Genomic DNA, 15416 nt, shown 5'->3' with positions numbered 1-15416 from the left:
GTCTGGGGAGCAGAGCGCGCGCCTCTCCCCTTGCCTTTGTCTCTTGGGGTGGTGGTTTCACTTCCCGCCCGCCCCGGACTGAAGGCCTTGTGGCCGCCTGGCCCATCCTGGGACCATCCCAGCCCCAGGATCTCAAGGCTGACAGCCCAAGCCTCCCCAGCCCCGCGAAGCTGGGCCTTTCCTGTTGAGAGGAAATGGCTTTTTACAAAAGTCACCGAGCCCGGTCGTTTTGGCAAACTGTCACGAGGACCCTCAAAAAGGACTGAAAAATACACGTTTTTAGAAGTTAAAAGTGCTTTTGAGTATGGCCTGTTTGTTTTGTAGACTGAGCCCCAGTTTCCTTTGAGTTGGGGCTCCAGGAATCCGGGGTGGCCAGCACCTGCCCTGGCTCTGTAGTGTCACTTGAACGGGGAGTGGCCTCTGAAGAGGCCAGGGAGCGAGGAACCACGTCATTATGCCCTCTGGGTGACAGCAGGGACCCCTGCTTGGGGGTGCCCATTATTTTCTGGCATCAGTCCCGCAGGGCCTTGTCTTCAGGTCTGGAGTAGAACCTTCAGCACTGAGGCCAGCACTGCACTAGGCAGGGGGCAGGCGCGCGCACACACACACACACACACACACACACACACACACACACACACACACACGCCAGAACTGCCAAGCTCCCTGATGAGGAGCCCTGTGCAGAGGAGTTTGGTGGGGAGTGGGGCTCAGGCTGCCTAGAGGCCCAAAGGGAACCTCCCTCACACCCCTTGCAGCCCCTGAAGGGGGCGCTCCTCAGCCTGTGGGTGTGGCTTCTGCATCCACAGTGGCGTGTGCTGGACCCTGGCTGGCCCCGGGTGCAGAAAGAGAAGCTGCAGACGACAGTGTCTGCTGTTGGGAGCTCAGCATCTCCCTGTGGGGAGAAACCTCAGGTTCAGGAGCAGGCCTTGAGGTAGAAAAACACGTCTTAATGCTCCATCAGTGAAGGCCGCTGCCTGGCAGGGCTCACCTGCCCTCCCAGATGCCAGGCCTGATGGGTGGGTCTACCCCTCAGGCTGGGATGAGCAGGTACCATCCACACCACGGGTAGTAGGAGTAGAGGCACACATTTGAGATCGTGCTCTGGGCCAAGCCTGCAAACCCTGGAAACCCAAGTGACCACCCTGGAAAACAGCTTGTTGATAAGCAGATAGATGGAGAACCTGCAGGAACGGTGCCTCGTACTGTTCTTTGGGTGGGGCTGAAGCACACGAAGACGGTAGGATGGCCGCCCTGCTGCATCTGGAGCCATCGGGGTCCAAGGTGGCAGTGAGGGGCATGCCCATCAGAAAGGGGCTTCCTAATAACCTGAGGTGACATTTCAGAAGCGGAGAGCCGCCTTGACTACCGCCTGGGAGCGCTCCTGATGGCAGGTACTGGGCCTCTGTTGACATCAAGAGATTCCTCGGTCCATGGCAAGTGCCCAGTGCAAGGAGGTGCTGCTGCATTCTTGCCTCAGCAACTCTTGATCGCATCAGCTTGGCGCCTCATTTTGCCCTGCCACAGCAGCAAATATAACCCATGCTACGAGGCTGCCACAGGAACACTGGGTGTGGACCCCAAAACACAGACTGTTGCATTTGCCTTTGGCATTCATGCAGCAGAATACATTTGGGGGATATATATATATATATATATATATATTTTTTTTTTTTTTTTTTGAGTCAGAGTCTCACTCTGTCGCTCAGACTGGAGTGCAGTGGCATGCTCATGACCACCTCAGCCTCAACCCACTGGGCTTAGGTGAACCGTATGCCTCAGCCTTCCAAGTAGCTGTAACTACAGGCACATACCACCACGCCCGGCTAATTTATTTATTTACTGTAGAAATGAGGTCTTGCCAAATTGCCCAGACTGGTCTCGAACCTGTGGGCTCAGGCAATCCTCTCACCTCAACCTCTCAAAGTGCTGGGCTTATAGGTGTGAGCCACCACACTCGACTTTTTTTGGGAATTTTTATTTCCATGGCAAGACCTTTGCTAGATGCTGAAGACATAAAGACAACCTTCATCTCTCTGGTCCCCACGAGCCTGAGAGACATAGTAAATGTGGCAGATTTCCCAAACCCAGACCTGGTCCCCATCTAGCCACACCACAGTTGCCTTGGCATGAAGGAAGCAACCAGGTATTTGCTTTTGATACATCTGTTCAGTTGCTGGGGATGGATAGGAAGTATCCACAGGACATACAGGAAGGAAAGTGGACAAAACAGGGCAGTGTCTCAAGAGCCGAGAGCAGACAGAATTTTACATGCAGTGTGATCGGCATTGGGGGTGCCTGATGAGTCCTATACACCATCGCACAGGTGTGGGCTGCTCTCACCTGCCTGCTGTGCACGTGCGCCCACTTCTGCTCCCAGTCTCCTAATAGCACCAACCCTCCCCTTCACCTCCACCTCTTAGGGTGCTCTGTTGGGCTCAGCAATCATCCACACTCCCTTTCCTTCCCCCAACCCACACCTTCCGGTAGGGCCAGAACCACCACCCCTAGCCCCCACCCCCATGAACACATCCTTTCCTTCTGCCACTGTTCTCCCATCTGGAATGCTCTGGCATGTTCTCCTTTCTCCCACCTCTCTGAGGAGAACCCAGGTTGTCCTCTGCGATGGCCTCCACCTCTCCACCCTCAGCACCCTCCCACCCCCCAACCGTCTGTCCAGTTTTCCAAGGCCAGTCTCCGCTCCTGGAGTTGGGCCTCCTCGTGTGGTACAGTGTAGCCCAGAACCCCCTTCCACGGCTGGCTGCTCTGTGCAGCTCTTCATGAGAAAACGGAGCCAAATCAGGGCCTGCTACTGTGGCCGGGCCTCCCAGCCTTTTCCAGGACCATTAAAAAGCAGTGAGGAAGCTGAGCTCAGTGGCTCAGCCTGTAATTCCGCGCCTTTGGGAGGCTGAGGTAAGTGGATTGCCTGAGCCCGCGGGTTCGAGACCCACCTGGGCAACTTGGTGAGACCTCATCTCTACAATAAATCAAAAAATTAGCCGGGTGTGGTAGCGTGCGCCTGTAGTTCCAGCTACTTGGAAGGCTGAGGCGGAAGGATCGCCGGAGGCTATAGGTCGAGGCTGCGGTGGCTGGGAGCGGCCACTGCACTCCAGTCTGGACCAAAGTGAGACTCCAACTCAAAAAAAAAAAAAAAGCAGTGGGGAAGCGAGAAGCCATGCCTGGAACCAGACCCAGGACAGCGACAGCCAAAAACTTCCATTCAGGCTCCAATTCCAATCTGACATGGTCTCAAATGAGGTGGCAAGACACCTCGTCCCCTCGGCACACTTCTCTCGTGACCGACCCCAGCCCACTTTTCACACGAGGCCTTTCCCAGCAGCACCTTCCACTGTTCTGAGAGCACCCATTCCATCTCCTCACAAAATTCAGTGGAAACAAACGTCTTGGAATCGACATGAAACTCTAGTCACCCAGATGTTTTCAAACTTAAAGCAATTGAGAAGACTGAGCAACTTACTGAAAAATTCGGCTGACAGTTTTTAAATATATCTTCCACTTTATTATTTCCATTGGTCCATTTTAAAAGAATGACAAGACTATTTCCACTGGTCCAAAAGGGACTGTCCACACTTCATGAAGAAGTCCGAGCATGTCAGCCCCTTGATGGCAACACGTGGTCCATCCTGCCGCCAGCTGGAGTTTTCAGCACCTTCCAGGTCAGCACTGGCTGCTGCTGCCAGTCCTGGTGCTGGGAGGGTCTCCATTTAATACAGAGCAATACATGCTGCCATGAAAATGGTTATCTGCGCCAATACATGGCTAAATGCATACCTTTAGGAATAGTCTTCTGCCATATAGAGATAACAACAAAAAAACACAAAAAACCTGGAGAAAATATATTTCTTAGCTAGTGTGAGTTAAGTAAAATTAAGTTGCTTTGGTTAGCATTTTGGTTAACATTAATAACTTTCCCATTTAATAAATGATTATTTTTATAATGAGAAATGTTGAATAAAGTCTGACATTCAACCTGGAATTTCCAGTGCACATTTTACTGAACTACATAAGAGCATACACACCGACGTTTCAGGCTGAAGGCGCTTGCAAGTTTGGTATGGCTACCGAGGCCTGCGCCTTATCCCTTTATGTCCTCAGCACTTGGAAGGAAGGTTTACAGGATGATTTTAGGGGCAGGCAGCGAGGGTGGCGCTGTAAGGCATGGGCTCCCCAGCAGAGATAGCATCATGAGAAGCAGGGAAACCATCAGTGGCAGGTGCAGGAGGCAGGAAGGAGGGCAAGGTGAAGAGGAGACGAGTCTGAAAGCCCACCCTTCCCGCTATTCTGCCCCTGGGGCCTTCCCCAGGGAGCACCCCATTCTCCAGCAGTGAGTCTCCTTCTCATTCCTGGTAAAAACCACACAGGGATGGGGTTGGGGAAGCAGAACCGGGAGCCCAAAACAGGCCAGAGGAAGCACCTTCCCCAAACTACCTATTCAGGACCAGGACTCCCTGTCCAACCCCCCTCCTACACCCAAAGAGGATGCCCGCTAGCAGCAAGATCAGACAAAAAGGAGAACAAAAAGCAGACCTGCATTAGACCTTTCATAACAATAGCATTTATAAGCAGAAACTTAGTACTTATTTCTGTTCATTACTTAGTTTTTCTTTGTTGCTGGCTTTATATTTTCTACATAGGATAGGTACTCTGCAATAATAATTTCTTCATCTTCCAGAGTTGAGTCAAGATAATCTTCCTCATGTTCTGGAATGTCTTCCAAAATCTCATTGACAGCCTCCGTCTCCATGTCTTCATCTGTCGAGGCACTGGAGGTTCCTATGATAGAATATTGCAGAAACAAGGAAGTTAGCTAAAGAGAACAGTGCTCAGGATATTGCACAACCAAAGTCAACCTCAGACTGTTCTCTTGCCGGCCACAGTCAGGAAGTGCTCTTCTCAGTCTCCATGTCCCCCTCGGCCTAGGGCACAGGCCTCATCTGCTACCATCCGATGTCACAGAACACTCTACTCAACACGGCACTGAGAGACTGCAAACCTACCTGCGGAATCTGAAGGGGACGTGGATGGCGTAGACAAAGAGTCTTCTGCTGAGAGCTGCAGTTCAGGGGGAAGACTTCCTCCATTGTGAGCGAGGGTCTGAGCTGCCAGCTGGACGTTGCCCCTGAACACTCTCAACGCAGCTTCGGCCACCACTGCGTCAAAACCCATGTACACCAGCTAGAGGACAACACATAGGGGTATGACCTCCATTCCACCTCCAGTGCTTTTGTCATCCCCATGGGCCGACAGCCTGGTCTCATTTTTAAGGGTTCCTGGCGTGCACACCACGGCCCTTTCTGTACAAGTCACACTTCAGCACAGTTGACTGTGAAGCAACCTGGAAAGGATCTTGAAGCCTCAAGTAGAATGGGTCAGTGCACGTCATCTCAGGACAGATGATTGCCTTGGGCTGACAGCAAAGTCACCAACCTAACCACGAGCACTACTAGTTATGTGGCCACATGCAAGAGGCATACTAACTTATGGGAGAAGCAAAGGCAGATGGAGTTGTCACTTGGGACACAAAGCTAGATGGGTTTCATAGGACTCAGTGACATGTCTTGAAATGCAGAGAAATGGGGCCGATGTGAGTAGTGGAACACAGAAAACAGAGGAGGCAAATCTGAAGGAGGACAAACCACCCAATGCTTTCTTATTTTCCCACTCCGCCTTCTCTACCCTCTACTGCCAGGTGCTGGGCAGGCCTCCCAGGGGGGCAGGTCACACCCGGGGCCTGGGAGCCAAGGCTTCAGCACAGACTCACTCAGTCCTCCCACCACTCCAGTCACCCAACCAGCCCCACCCGAGGCTGTCTGAGCCGAGGGCACCAAGGCACTGTCACTCACTTGGTCAATGTTTTCCTGGGAAGGACTTTCTTGATGGTGGTTGGTTTCAGGATCAGCCGGAACCACAGGATTATTTAACCACCACATGTGAGGATTCCTGAAAAGAATCTAGAACACACAGGAACACCCTTTACTCCTCACTAACAGCTCTCCACGCAGAGACTGCACACCTGCCATGTGCTAGGCAGAGCCAGCCGTCCTCTGCCACTTGTAGGACAAACAAACAAGTGCAGGCACTGTGGTGGGATTCTGCAAAGGGTGCTGTGAAGCAGAGAAGGGGCTCCCACTCAGGCTGTGCCCATGGAAGGCCGCCAGCCCAAGGTGGTGTCAGAGCTGAGGTCTGAAGGAGGAGCAGGGTTAGTGAGGGAAAAGATCACCTCCCCCACCAAGCAGGAAGGTGGAGCGCAGGTGGAAAGACGCCAGGAAAACGGAGGTTTTGTCTGAGCTTAGACTTACGAGCTAAAGGCCATACAAAGCTATAAACAGAAAGAATTTTTAAGCAGTTTGGGGTTGCCCAATTTGGGTTTTCTTTGTTGTTTTTTCTGACTTGGAGTCTCACTCTGTCGCCCAGGCTGGAGTGTTAGTGGCATGCTCACAGTCACCCCAGCGTCACCTACTGGGCCCAGGCAATCCTGGCTCAGGTTTCCAAGTAGCTGGAACTACAGGCACAGGCATGTGCTACCACGCCCGGCTAATTTTTTGATTTATCGTAGAAATGAGGTTTCACCAAGTTGTCCAGGCTGTTCTCGAACCCATGGGCTCAGGCAATCCTCTCACCTCGGTCTCCCAAAGTGCTGGGATTACAGGCTTAAGCCACCGCACCTGATCCAATTTGTCTTTTGAAGACATCATGTCCTTGTCCTCTAGGCTTAAAATGTCAAGTAGGAAGTAAAATTCCTTTGATCCTTGATTTCTTTGTCACACAATACTTACTCTTAGCTTTAAAAAGCTGTTTGGGGAATTTCCCTTCTAACACTAAATTCGTCTATGTTGGCTGAATGTATTTATGTACTACTTGTATAATTAAAAACAATTTTGAGCCAGGCTTGGTGGCTCAGCCTGTAATCCCACTCTTTGGGAGGCTGAGGTGAGTGGATTGCCTGAGCCCGCGGGTTCGAGACCTGCCTGGGCAACCTGGCGAGACCTCATCACTACAATAAATCAAAAATTAGCTGGGCGTGGTAGCGCGCACCTATAGTTCCAGCTACTTGGAATGCTGAGGCGGAAGGATCGCCGGAGCCCAGCGGGTCGAGGCTGCGGTGGCCGTGAGCAGCCACTGCACTCCAGTCTGGGTGACAGAGTGAGACTCCAACTCAAAAAAAAAAAACAAACCAATTTTGAGCCCCATCAGTCATTTCAGATATTCAGAATCTCCTGCCCCTTTTATAGTTCTCCAACACAAGCACACAAAAATCAAACTAGATATTCAAATAACGTTCTTAAATTTAAAAATACACACACACACACACACACACACACACACACACACACACACACACACATATATAACAAAAATACTGACCTTGACCTGTGGGGCTTTCTGAGGAAAAGGCAGGACTAAAGGGCAAAGGCCAGGCAGGCCACCCTCCTGAACAGGCAAACAAGGTGACATGTGCCCACTGGCCCCTGCTTACCTGTGTAGCCCATCTCGTCTCTGGCCACACTCCCCCCACCCTGTGAACCCCATATGGGTATAAGTGCATAACCTAAGCCAGCTCCTCAGGAATCCTGCTGGTCCAGGCCTCCAGTCTGCCGCACTGCCCCTGCCTCACCCAGATGGCTGCTGTCTCCACATTTTCTAACTGCACCTGTCTCCCACTGAACTGTGGGCTCCCAACGGCTAAAGGTGGGTCCCACACCAAGCTGTTGAGATGCAGCATGGCACCAGCTCCTACTAAGGATTCAATCTACTTGAACAATGGTAAAGGAAATGGACTCAGGTAAAGTTATACTGCTCAGCCGGGCTCGGTGGCTCAGCCTGTAATCCCGCGCCTTTGGGAGGCTGAGGTGAGTGGACTACCTGAGCCCACGGGTTCAAGACCCGCCTGGGCAGCGAGACCTCATCTCTACAACAAATAAAAAAAAAAATCAGCCGGGCATGGTAGCGCATGCCTGTAATTCCGGCTCCTTGGAAGGCTGAGGCGGAAGGATCGCCAGAGCCCAGCAGGTCGAGGCTGCGGTGGCCGGGACCGGCCACTGCACTCCAGTCTGGGCGACACAGTGAGACTCCAACTCAAAAAAAAAAAAAAAAAAAGAAACCACTCAGAGTCGAGTTTGGTGGCTCAGCCTGTCATCCCAGCACTTTGGGAGGCGGAGGCGAGTGAATTGGCTGAGTGCACAGGTTCGAGACCTGCCCAGACAATTTGGCGAGACCTCATCTCTACAATAAATAAATAAATAATAAATAAATAATTAGAAAAAAAAAAAGTTATACTGCTCGGGTCCTCAACCTGTTCTGCACTTCTGAAGATTAATTTGAAAGGCCCCTATAGTCCAGCTACTCAAGAGGCCGAGATGGGAGGATCACTTGAGCCCAGGAGGTCGAGGCTGCAGCAAGCTGTGATCGTGCCACCGCACTCCAGCCTGGGCAACAGAGTGAGACCCCATCTCTTAAAAAAAAATTGTTTCAAAAAAATTATACTAAAACTTACCATTCCCTTCTTTTGCTGTGGAAGTGCCTATTCACGTTAAGCTCTTTCTGCTGCACATGGAAAACCCTACACAAAGTCCTGGCCTGGAGACTCTGCCAGTGTGGGTACACATCACATTCCTGAGCCTGGAGTCCTGGGCCAGGCATCGAGCATGGGGCCCATCATCCGGCTGTGTCAAGACTGGAGCACAGGAGAGCTGACCCTCAGATCCAAACCAGGATGAGGAAGAAGGTCTATAGGACTGGGTTCCCTGAACCTAGAAAGGCACTAGAGAGCCGTGGAGGCAGTGAGGTCAACCCGGAGGCAGGGTCTGGGCAGGATGCCATCCACTGCTCCCGGACAAGGCTAGAGGCCCCGAAGGAGTATTACCTTCAGGGCCTCATCCAGGTTCCCGCTGGCCTGATGGAGCGCCTGCTTGGCTGCCTGCGTGGAGTAGCCCATCACCTTCAGGGCGTTGATGTTTTCCAGGCGGTTTCTTTTCTTCTCTTTTTCTTCCTTCCTTATTTGGGCCAATTCCTTTAGGAAAACAGCAAAGTCCCACACCGAGTTAGGGGTTGAGATTCCACAGAAAGCCCCTCAAACTATGTAGGGTTCTTGGAATTGCCAGGTAAAGCAGAAAAACCAAAGAAGTGGGTGGGGGGCCCTCTATCTACTACTCCTCAGTCAGCCAAACGGCAGGAAAGCAAGGGCAGAGAGCCATGGGCGCTGCTCCCGAGGGCAGGCTGGGGAATTAGATACACATGAGAAATTTAAAGTATTTTCTGATATTCCTGTTTTTAATAGGAAGAGTTAATAGGGTAAAAGAGACCAAACAAATGATAGCGAGTATCACACTGAAATACTTTCTGGCTACAGCAGAATCAGACCTCACACTACAAGCACTGTATGGTCATGACATGCTGGAAAACCTTCTTAGGAGGGCTGCCTCTCTTGGCCTCATCATACTGTGGCGCTATCTGTGACTGACCTCAGTTTCTATCGTTAGCTTCTTTTGCCAGATAAGAAACTGGCCTGTACTCAGAGTCATGTTGCACAAAAAATACAAACTTTTAAGAAGTATATACTGGCCGGGCTTGGTGGCTCACGCCTATAATTCCAGCACTTTGGAAGGCTGAGGTGAGAAGATTGCCTGGGCCCATGGGTTCGAGACTGCTTGGGCAACTTGGCGAGATCTCATCTCTACAATAAATTAAAAAATTAGCTGGGCACGGTGGCGCATGCCTGTAGTTCCAGCTACTTGGAAGGCTGAGGTGGAAGGATCACCTGAGCTCAGCAGTTCGAGGCTGTGGTGGCCATGAGCATGTCACTGCACTTGGGCGATGGAGTGAGATTCAGACTCAAAAGAAAAAAGAAAGAAAAAAAAATAAGTATATACTACATTCAGCTCAGTCAGCAAATACTCAAACCTAAAGCCTCAGGAACTGAGAGAAGCACATATTCTGTGGGATATTGTATTTGTCTTTCCAAAACCCATTTTACCTTCCCAGATGTATGGGAGGCAGATCCAGTTCCCCACATAGGCCCTGAATGATCCAAGCTAAGAGAGTAAACCTGTATCTTTTGCCACAGGTCTAAGCCAATCAGGTCTTGGCATTCAGCATTTCCCTGGCTTCAGTGATTGGTTCAAGAGTAGCTAATCAGCGAGAAGCTTATGACGTTCACTAAGAACTGAGCCAGACACTACTGCCCTTGGTGTGACTGGATGACACTGGTGACATAGAGGGGAGGCAGACAAACACTAGGTCCTCTGCGACATCAGTAAGCCATTGAATCAAGCAACCCTAAGACCATCCCACTTATGGACTTTTTACAATTAAGTAGGCCAATAAATCTCAACCGATTTTTTTGGGTAACTTTCAACCAAAAGCATCCTAACTAATATACAGTCACTGGGTAGAAGAATGAGCAGGATCAACTACACTATATACTTTTTTTTTTGAGTCAGAGTCTCATTCTGTTGCCCAGAATGGAGTGGCAGTGCTGTGGCACACTCATGTCCACCACAGCCTTGACCTGCTGGGCTAAGCGATCCTTCTACTTCAGCCTTCCAAGTAGCTGGAACTACAGGTGCACGCCACCATGCCCAGCTAATTTTTTTATTTATTGTAGAGATGAGGTCTCACCAAGTTGCCCAGGCTGGTCTTGAACCCTGGGCTCAGGCAATCCTCTTGACTCTGCCTCTCAAGTGCTGGGATTCCAGGCATGAGCCACCACACCCAGCCACACTATTGCTTTTTATCTGCATTTCCACTAAGACTTATAGCTTAATTCAGAAATGTACATATGATATGATTCCACTACACTCTAGAAGTCCTCCCTGAGCCAGTTTTCCTCATTTGTAAAATTAGAATTATCTGTTCTTCTGGCCTCACAGATGGTCACAGGCAGAAATGAATGACATGATTGTGAGAATGGTTTATGAACTATAAAGTCTTATATAACAATGAGAATTATTTTTCAGCAACCTAATTTTAAATCACTGGCTTTCCAAAGGCTATAATAAAATCAGTAATAAAGTAACAGTAAAGTAATAAACGCTGTATCAGCGATGTTTGCTTTCCTGTTAGTACTGACTCAGACTACATAAAATGCAAACACAAAGTTTAGCTTTTCAAAGTCTTTGCCTTTACCTACTCATTGGCTTCTACAGCCAGACCCAACAGACCATGATTAGGAGAGCAGTCAAGGGCAGACTTGGAGAGAAAGAGAGAGAAGTAACTAAAACAGCTGATGTCAGAAAAGGAGAAAACGAAAAGGTCCCTCGGCTGGTCACCACGGAATCAACCCAGGAATTCGCTTCCACCTCAGCACCAAGCAGATGACCACTGGGGTTTCCTGCCCCCTTTGGGTGCTTTCTTTCTTCAGGATTACCCAAGTGTTAAGCAACAAAAGGAAATAAGAGAATATATAAATGAGAAGATTCTAGAGACTGCCATGGTTGAGGTTTACAGCCAGAAGTGATCTGTGAGATAATCTAGTACCAACTGCTTATTTTGGAGAGAAGAAAAATGGTCCTACTGCTGATATTCCATCAGTAACTATCTAGACCTCAGTTCCTATACTGTAAAACTCACATACCGGATATGATAAGGCTCCTTCTAACATTCTAAAGTTTCCTTTAATGTGCTTGTTTTAAATGATTATAGTTTTTTTTACCTGTGCTTTCACAACATAATGCTACTCATTTCTATGACCTGATTCATGTTTCTAGGCAAAAATGCAACCCCCCAACTAAAATAATGAATGACTCCATGGAAAAACACAGCCCCTTTTAAAAATGATTCCAGGCTGGGTGCAGTGGCTCACGCCTGTAATCCCAGCCCTTTGGGAAGCCAAGGTGAGAGGAATGCCTGAGCCCACAGGTTCGAGACTAGCTGGGGCAACTTGGCAAGACCTCATCTCTGCAATAAATAAAAAAAATAAAAGAAAAAAAAAAAAAATTCCAGAAATACATTATCACATTAAGAAAAAGAGAAAGATTATTTGTATTATCTGCCACCACAGTAGCAGAAATAACTCCATTAGAAAATGACGTAGTTAAAAAAGACAAGTTTCTCCTTCCTTTTCTGTCCCAAGTGATAGAGTTCCCTGTTATTAACATCTCCTATGGGATTATCTTTTTTGTTCTGTCATACCCAAGAGAGCTAAGGCACTTTGGAAACAGGCTTGCTATTGTCTCAAGCTTCAGCACTGCCTCAGAAACACAGGCCTCACTCAAGCACTGCTGAGACCACGTGAAGAGGGTACCTCTCTGCGGTTGGTAATATGCGTGGCTGCATGATCCACGTTCCCATCACATGCTCTTAGGCCAAGCCGGGCTTCCTGGGCAGTAAATCCCAACTGCAACAGATTGTGAACTTTTGATGGATCAATATATAGCTCTTTAAAGAGCTGACGTGCCTATAGACAGGGAGAAATAGAAGAATCATGTAATTATAGCCACATTAAAGCTTAACACAAAGTGAAGGCCTAAAAGAAATTAGATTATACACAACGTGAATTAAGGTTGTCAGATTTGAGATAAAATCTCTAAATCTGACCTATTTTTAACAAGTACATATGGGAACAGACAACACTATCTCTGCTCACATAACTTACCCATAATACAACAGGAGTGAATAGGCGAGGTGCTGTGCAAATGACTGGTATCCATTATCCCTTTCATTTTTATAATAAAAGCCCCAGAATCTGAGCTGGGCACAAAGCAATTCTCACCCTCCCTTGCAGCTAGGTGTAGCCAGGTGGTTGAGTCTAGGCTAATAGCATGTAGCCAAAGTGTTGGGTGCAACTTCTGGGTCATCTCTCAAGAGGCTTGCTCTCTCTCGTCCCCTCTTCAACTGGAGGAGAGGAGCAACCTGGGATGCCACATGCTCAGGCTGGTGTGGCTGTTCCACTGCCCTGATCAGCTCACCTCTAGCCCGCGGAGATGAGACACAAGCTTCTATCCAATTCAAGTCACTGTCTTTTTGAAGTTTCCTTATTATGGACACTAGATTGTACCCTAACAAATATAAATATGTTTATGGTATATGTAAGGAAGAAGGAACAGGAGAGAGAGACACGTTTCTCCCAAGTCACAAAGTACTGAATGGATAAAATACTTAACATCTGGAGATTTTTTTAAAATAGGTAACAATACTTACAACTTGACTTTCCTTACCTTGTTGAGATACTCACAAGCCTCTTCACCATTTCCACTGTGATAGTTTCGAATTCCCTGAAGCAAGTAGAGTCTTAAAAACAGTACCTTCTCTTTTCCACAATTTCCCTAAAATGATTGAGGGGGAAAAAGAATAAAACTGCCTTATTTCTAATTACAATTCTATAATACTCATTTTTTTTTTTTTTTTTTTTTTTAGTTGGAGCCTCACTCTGTTGCTCAGGCTGGGGTGCAATGGCACACTCATGGTCACCACAGCCTCGACCTGTGGGGCTCAGTCAATTCTTCCACCTCAGTCTTCCAGCCTTTCAAGTAGCTGGAATCACAAGCACAGGCCACCATACACGGCTAATTTTTTAATTTATTATAGAGACGAGGTCTTACCAAGTTGCCCAGGTTGGTCTTAAACCCCTGGGCTCAGGCAATCCTTTCGCCTCTGCCTCTCAAAGAGCTGGGATTACAGAAGTGAGCCACCACACTTGGCCTATAATACTCCTATCTGTAATTCCCTTTGTCTCTACAGAGGCAACATGGTAGCACTAAAATGTCTGTAGCTTCACTATTACTGATGGCAAAAGTGAAGTGCCCCCTCTCCCAACAATTCCCCATACTACACAGGAGAAAAAACAGTGTCAGAGCACCAGCCTCCAGATATCCAGTGGCCCTTTTGGTCAGTAGAAAAGCAAACATTTAAAACAGGTATTTGGTGACTTGTGGAAATCACAGAAAAATCCTTACTCAAGAGCTGTAACTCAGTCAAGTGAACTGTTACTGTTAAAATGTCTATTTTCTGCAATGACAACTTGCAAATTATACTCTATTGAACACAAGTAAGTCTGCAGCCCTCTCCTGGTCAAAATGACCACTAGTGAGATTCTATGACAAGAAAACCATGTTCCTCTGGACTAAACACTCACACACCAAAGAAACAGCCAGATTTATAAAACACTTAACACTTTATAAAAATATAGCTTAAAAAGAGTATATCACATACCACTATCAAAATAAAATCACCTTTTGGCAGTAGTCTAAATATTTTAACACAGATAAATACAAATTCTAGAAATGGACTCGATATGGAAAACAAATTACAGTAACATACTTTTATGTGGACTAGTCTCTGATGATTTTCTCCGTAACAATTGTTAAAGCATTTCTGGGCCAAGTTTAATTTTTTTTCAGCATCATCAAGGCATTCCAGTTGTTCCAGGCGGAAGTAACACCATACAATATCCAGTTGGAGCACGGCATAGTTATCTACTGTGTCCAGCAGCTCTCTGCAGCACTCACTGCAAAGAGAGGATGACATCACGGCCAAGAAATTTTCTTTTCTTTTTTTTTTTGGTGAGAAAGACGAATGCCGGAACCCCACCTAGACCTATTTTACCAGAAATCTCTGGGGGTGGGGCCTAGGCCTTGTATTTCTAAAATATCCCTAGGTCATTCTAATGTCATTCTAATGTATAGCCAAGATTGAAAACCACTACTTTGAAGCCACACCAAAAAAGCCCTATTTAACTATGAATGTCTCCACCGATAAAAGCTCTAACAAGGCATTCATATTCAATCACATTCAAACTAGGAGGAAAAACACCAGGCTCTAAATGCCTAGCTGATTTCTGAGGGCCCATGTGCAGGCTACCCACTACTTTGGGGCTGTGGCAGCAGGCTGAACCCAGGCACAGAGAAAGGAAGAAAGCCAACAGATCAGTGTGGTCCAGGAGGAATGCTGACAGAGACAGCCATCATGATTATTTTAAGTTGTGATTATGTTAAACATTTCTAATGCCAATCTAGATCTCAAATCTTCAGTAAAAAAGGAACATTTGGGGCTGCGCACGGTGGCTCATGCCTATAATCCCAGCACTTTGGGAGGCCGAGGTGAGAGGACTGCCTGAGCCCACGGGTTCGAGAATAGCCTGGGCAACTTGGTGAGACCTCATCTCTACAATCAATCAATCAATAAGCTGGGGCATGGTAGTGCATGCCTGTAGTTCCAGCTACTTGGAAAGCTGAGGCTGAAGGATCACCTGAGCCCAGCAGGTCGAGGCTGTGGTGGCTGTGAACATGCCACAGTATTCCAGCCTGGGCAACAGGGTGAGAACTCCAACTCATTAAAAAAAAAAAAGGAATGAACATTTGGAACCACACATGAACAAACTTTAAAGATTTTATCTGAGCCGGGCTCAGTGGCTCAGCCTGTAATCCCGCGCTTTGGGAGGCTGAGATGAGTGGATTGCC

The 15416-nt window shown here is 48.0% G+C and overlaps 2 protein-coding genes across 4 annotated transcripts in view; one reads left to right on the top strand and one right to left on the bottom strand.

The window, feature by feature from the left end:
• The window catches only part of WDR86 (WD repeat domain 86), a 35994-nt gene extending 33210 nt beyond the window's left edge, over nt 1-2784 (top strand). The window contains exons 6-8 of the mRNA XM_008072710.2: nt 759-934; nt 1420-1571; nt 2681-2784. Coding sequence (XP_008070901.2) covers nt 759-934; nt 1420-1571; nt 2681-2784 — 432 coding nt within the window. The remainder of the gene's footprint in view (nt 1-758; nt 935-1419; nt 1572-2680) is intronic.
• Nucleotides 2785-3497: 713 nt separating this feature from the next.
• Nucleotides 3498-15416, bottom strand: part of NUB1 (negative regulator of ubiquitin like proteins 1) — a 35212-nt gene continuing 23293 nt past the window's right edge. For 2 of the 3 annotated variants that reach the window (XM_008072702.2, XM_021706270.1), the window contains 7 exons: nt 14278-14464; nt 13176-13283; nt 12263-12415; nt 8885-9031; nt 5865-5972; nt 5019-5196; nt 3498-4794 (listed from right to left, as the gene is read on the bottom strand). In XM_008072702.2, coding sequence (XP_008070893.1) covers nt 4616-4794; nt 5019-5196; nt 5865-5972; nt 8885-9031; nt 12263-12415; nt 13176-13283; nt 14278-14464 — 1060 coding nt within the window. In that variant the 3' untranslated portion in view covers nt 3498-4615. The remainder of the gene's footprint in view (nt 4795-5018; nt 5197-5864; nt 5973-8884; nt 9032-12262; nt 12416-13175; nt 13284-14277; nt 14465-15416) is intronic. The other variant, XM_021706271.1, reaches the window with a different exon arrangement.

This window comes from Carlito syrichta, unplaced genomic scaffold (assembly GCF_000164805.1).
Source record: "Carlito syrichta isolate Samal-C Ts95f unplaced genomic scaffold, Tarsius_syrichta-2.0.1 Scaffold315400, whole genome shotgun sequence".
Taxonomy (NCBI): Eukaryota; Metazoa; Chordata; class Mammalia; order Primates; family Tarsiidae; genus Carlito; species Carlito syrichta.
Note: the sequence above shows the minus strand (reverse complement) of the source record. Positions and strands in the feature narration are given on the sequence as shown.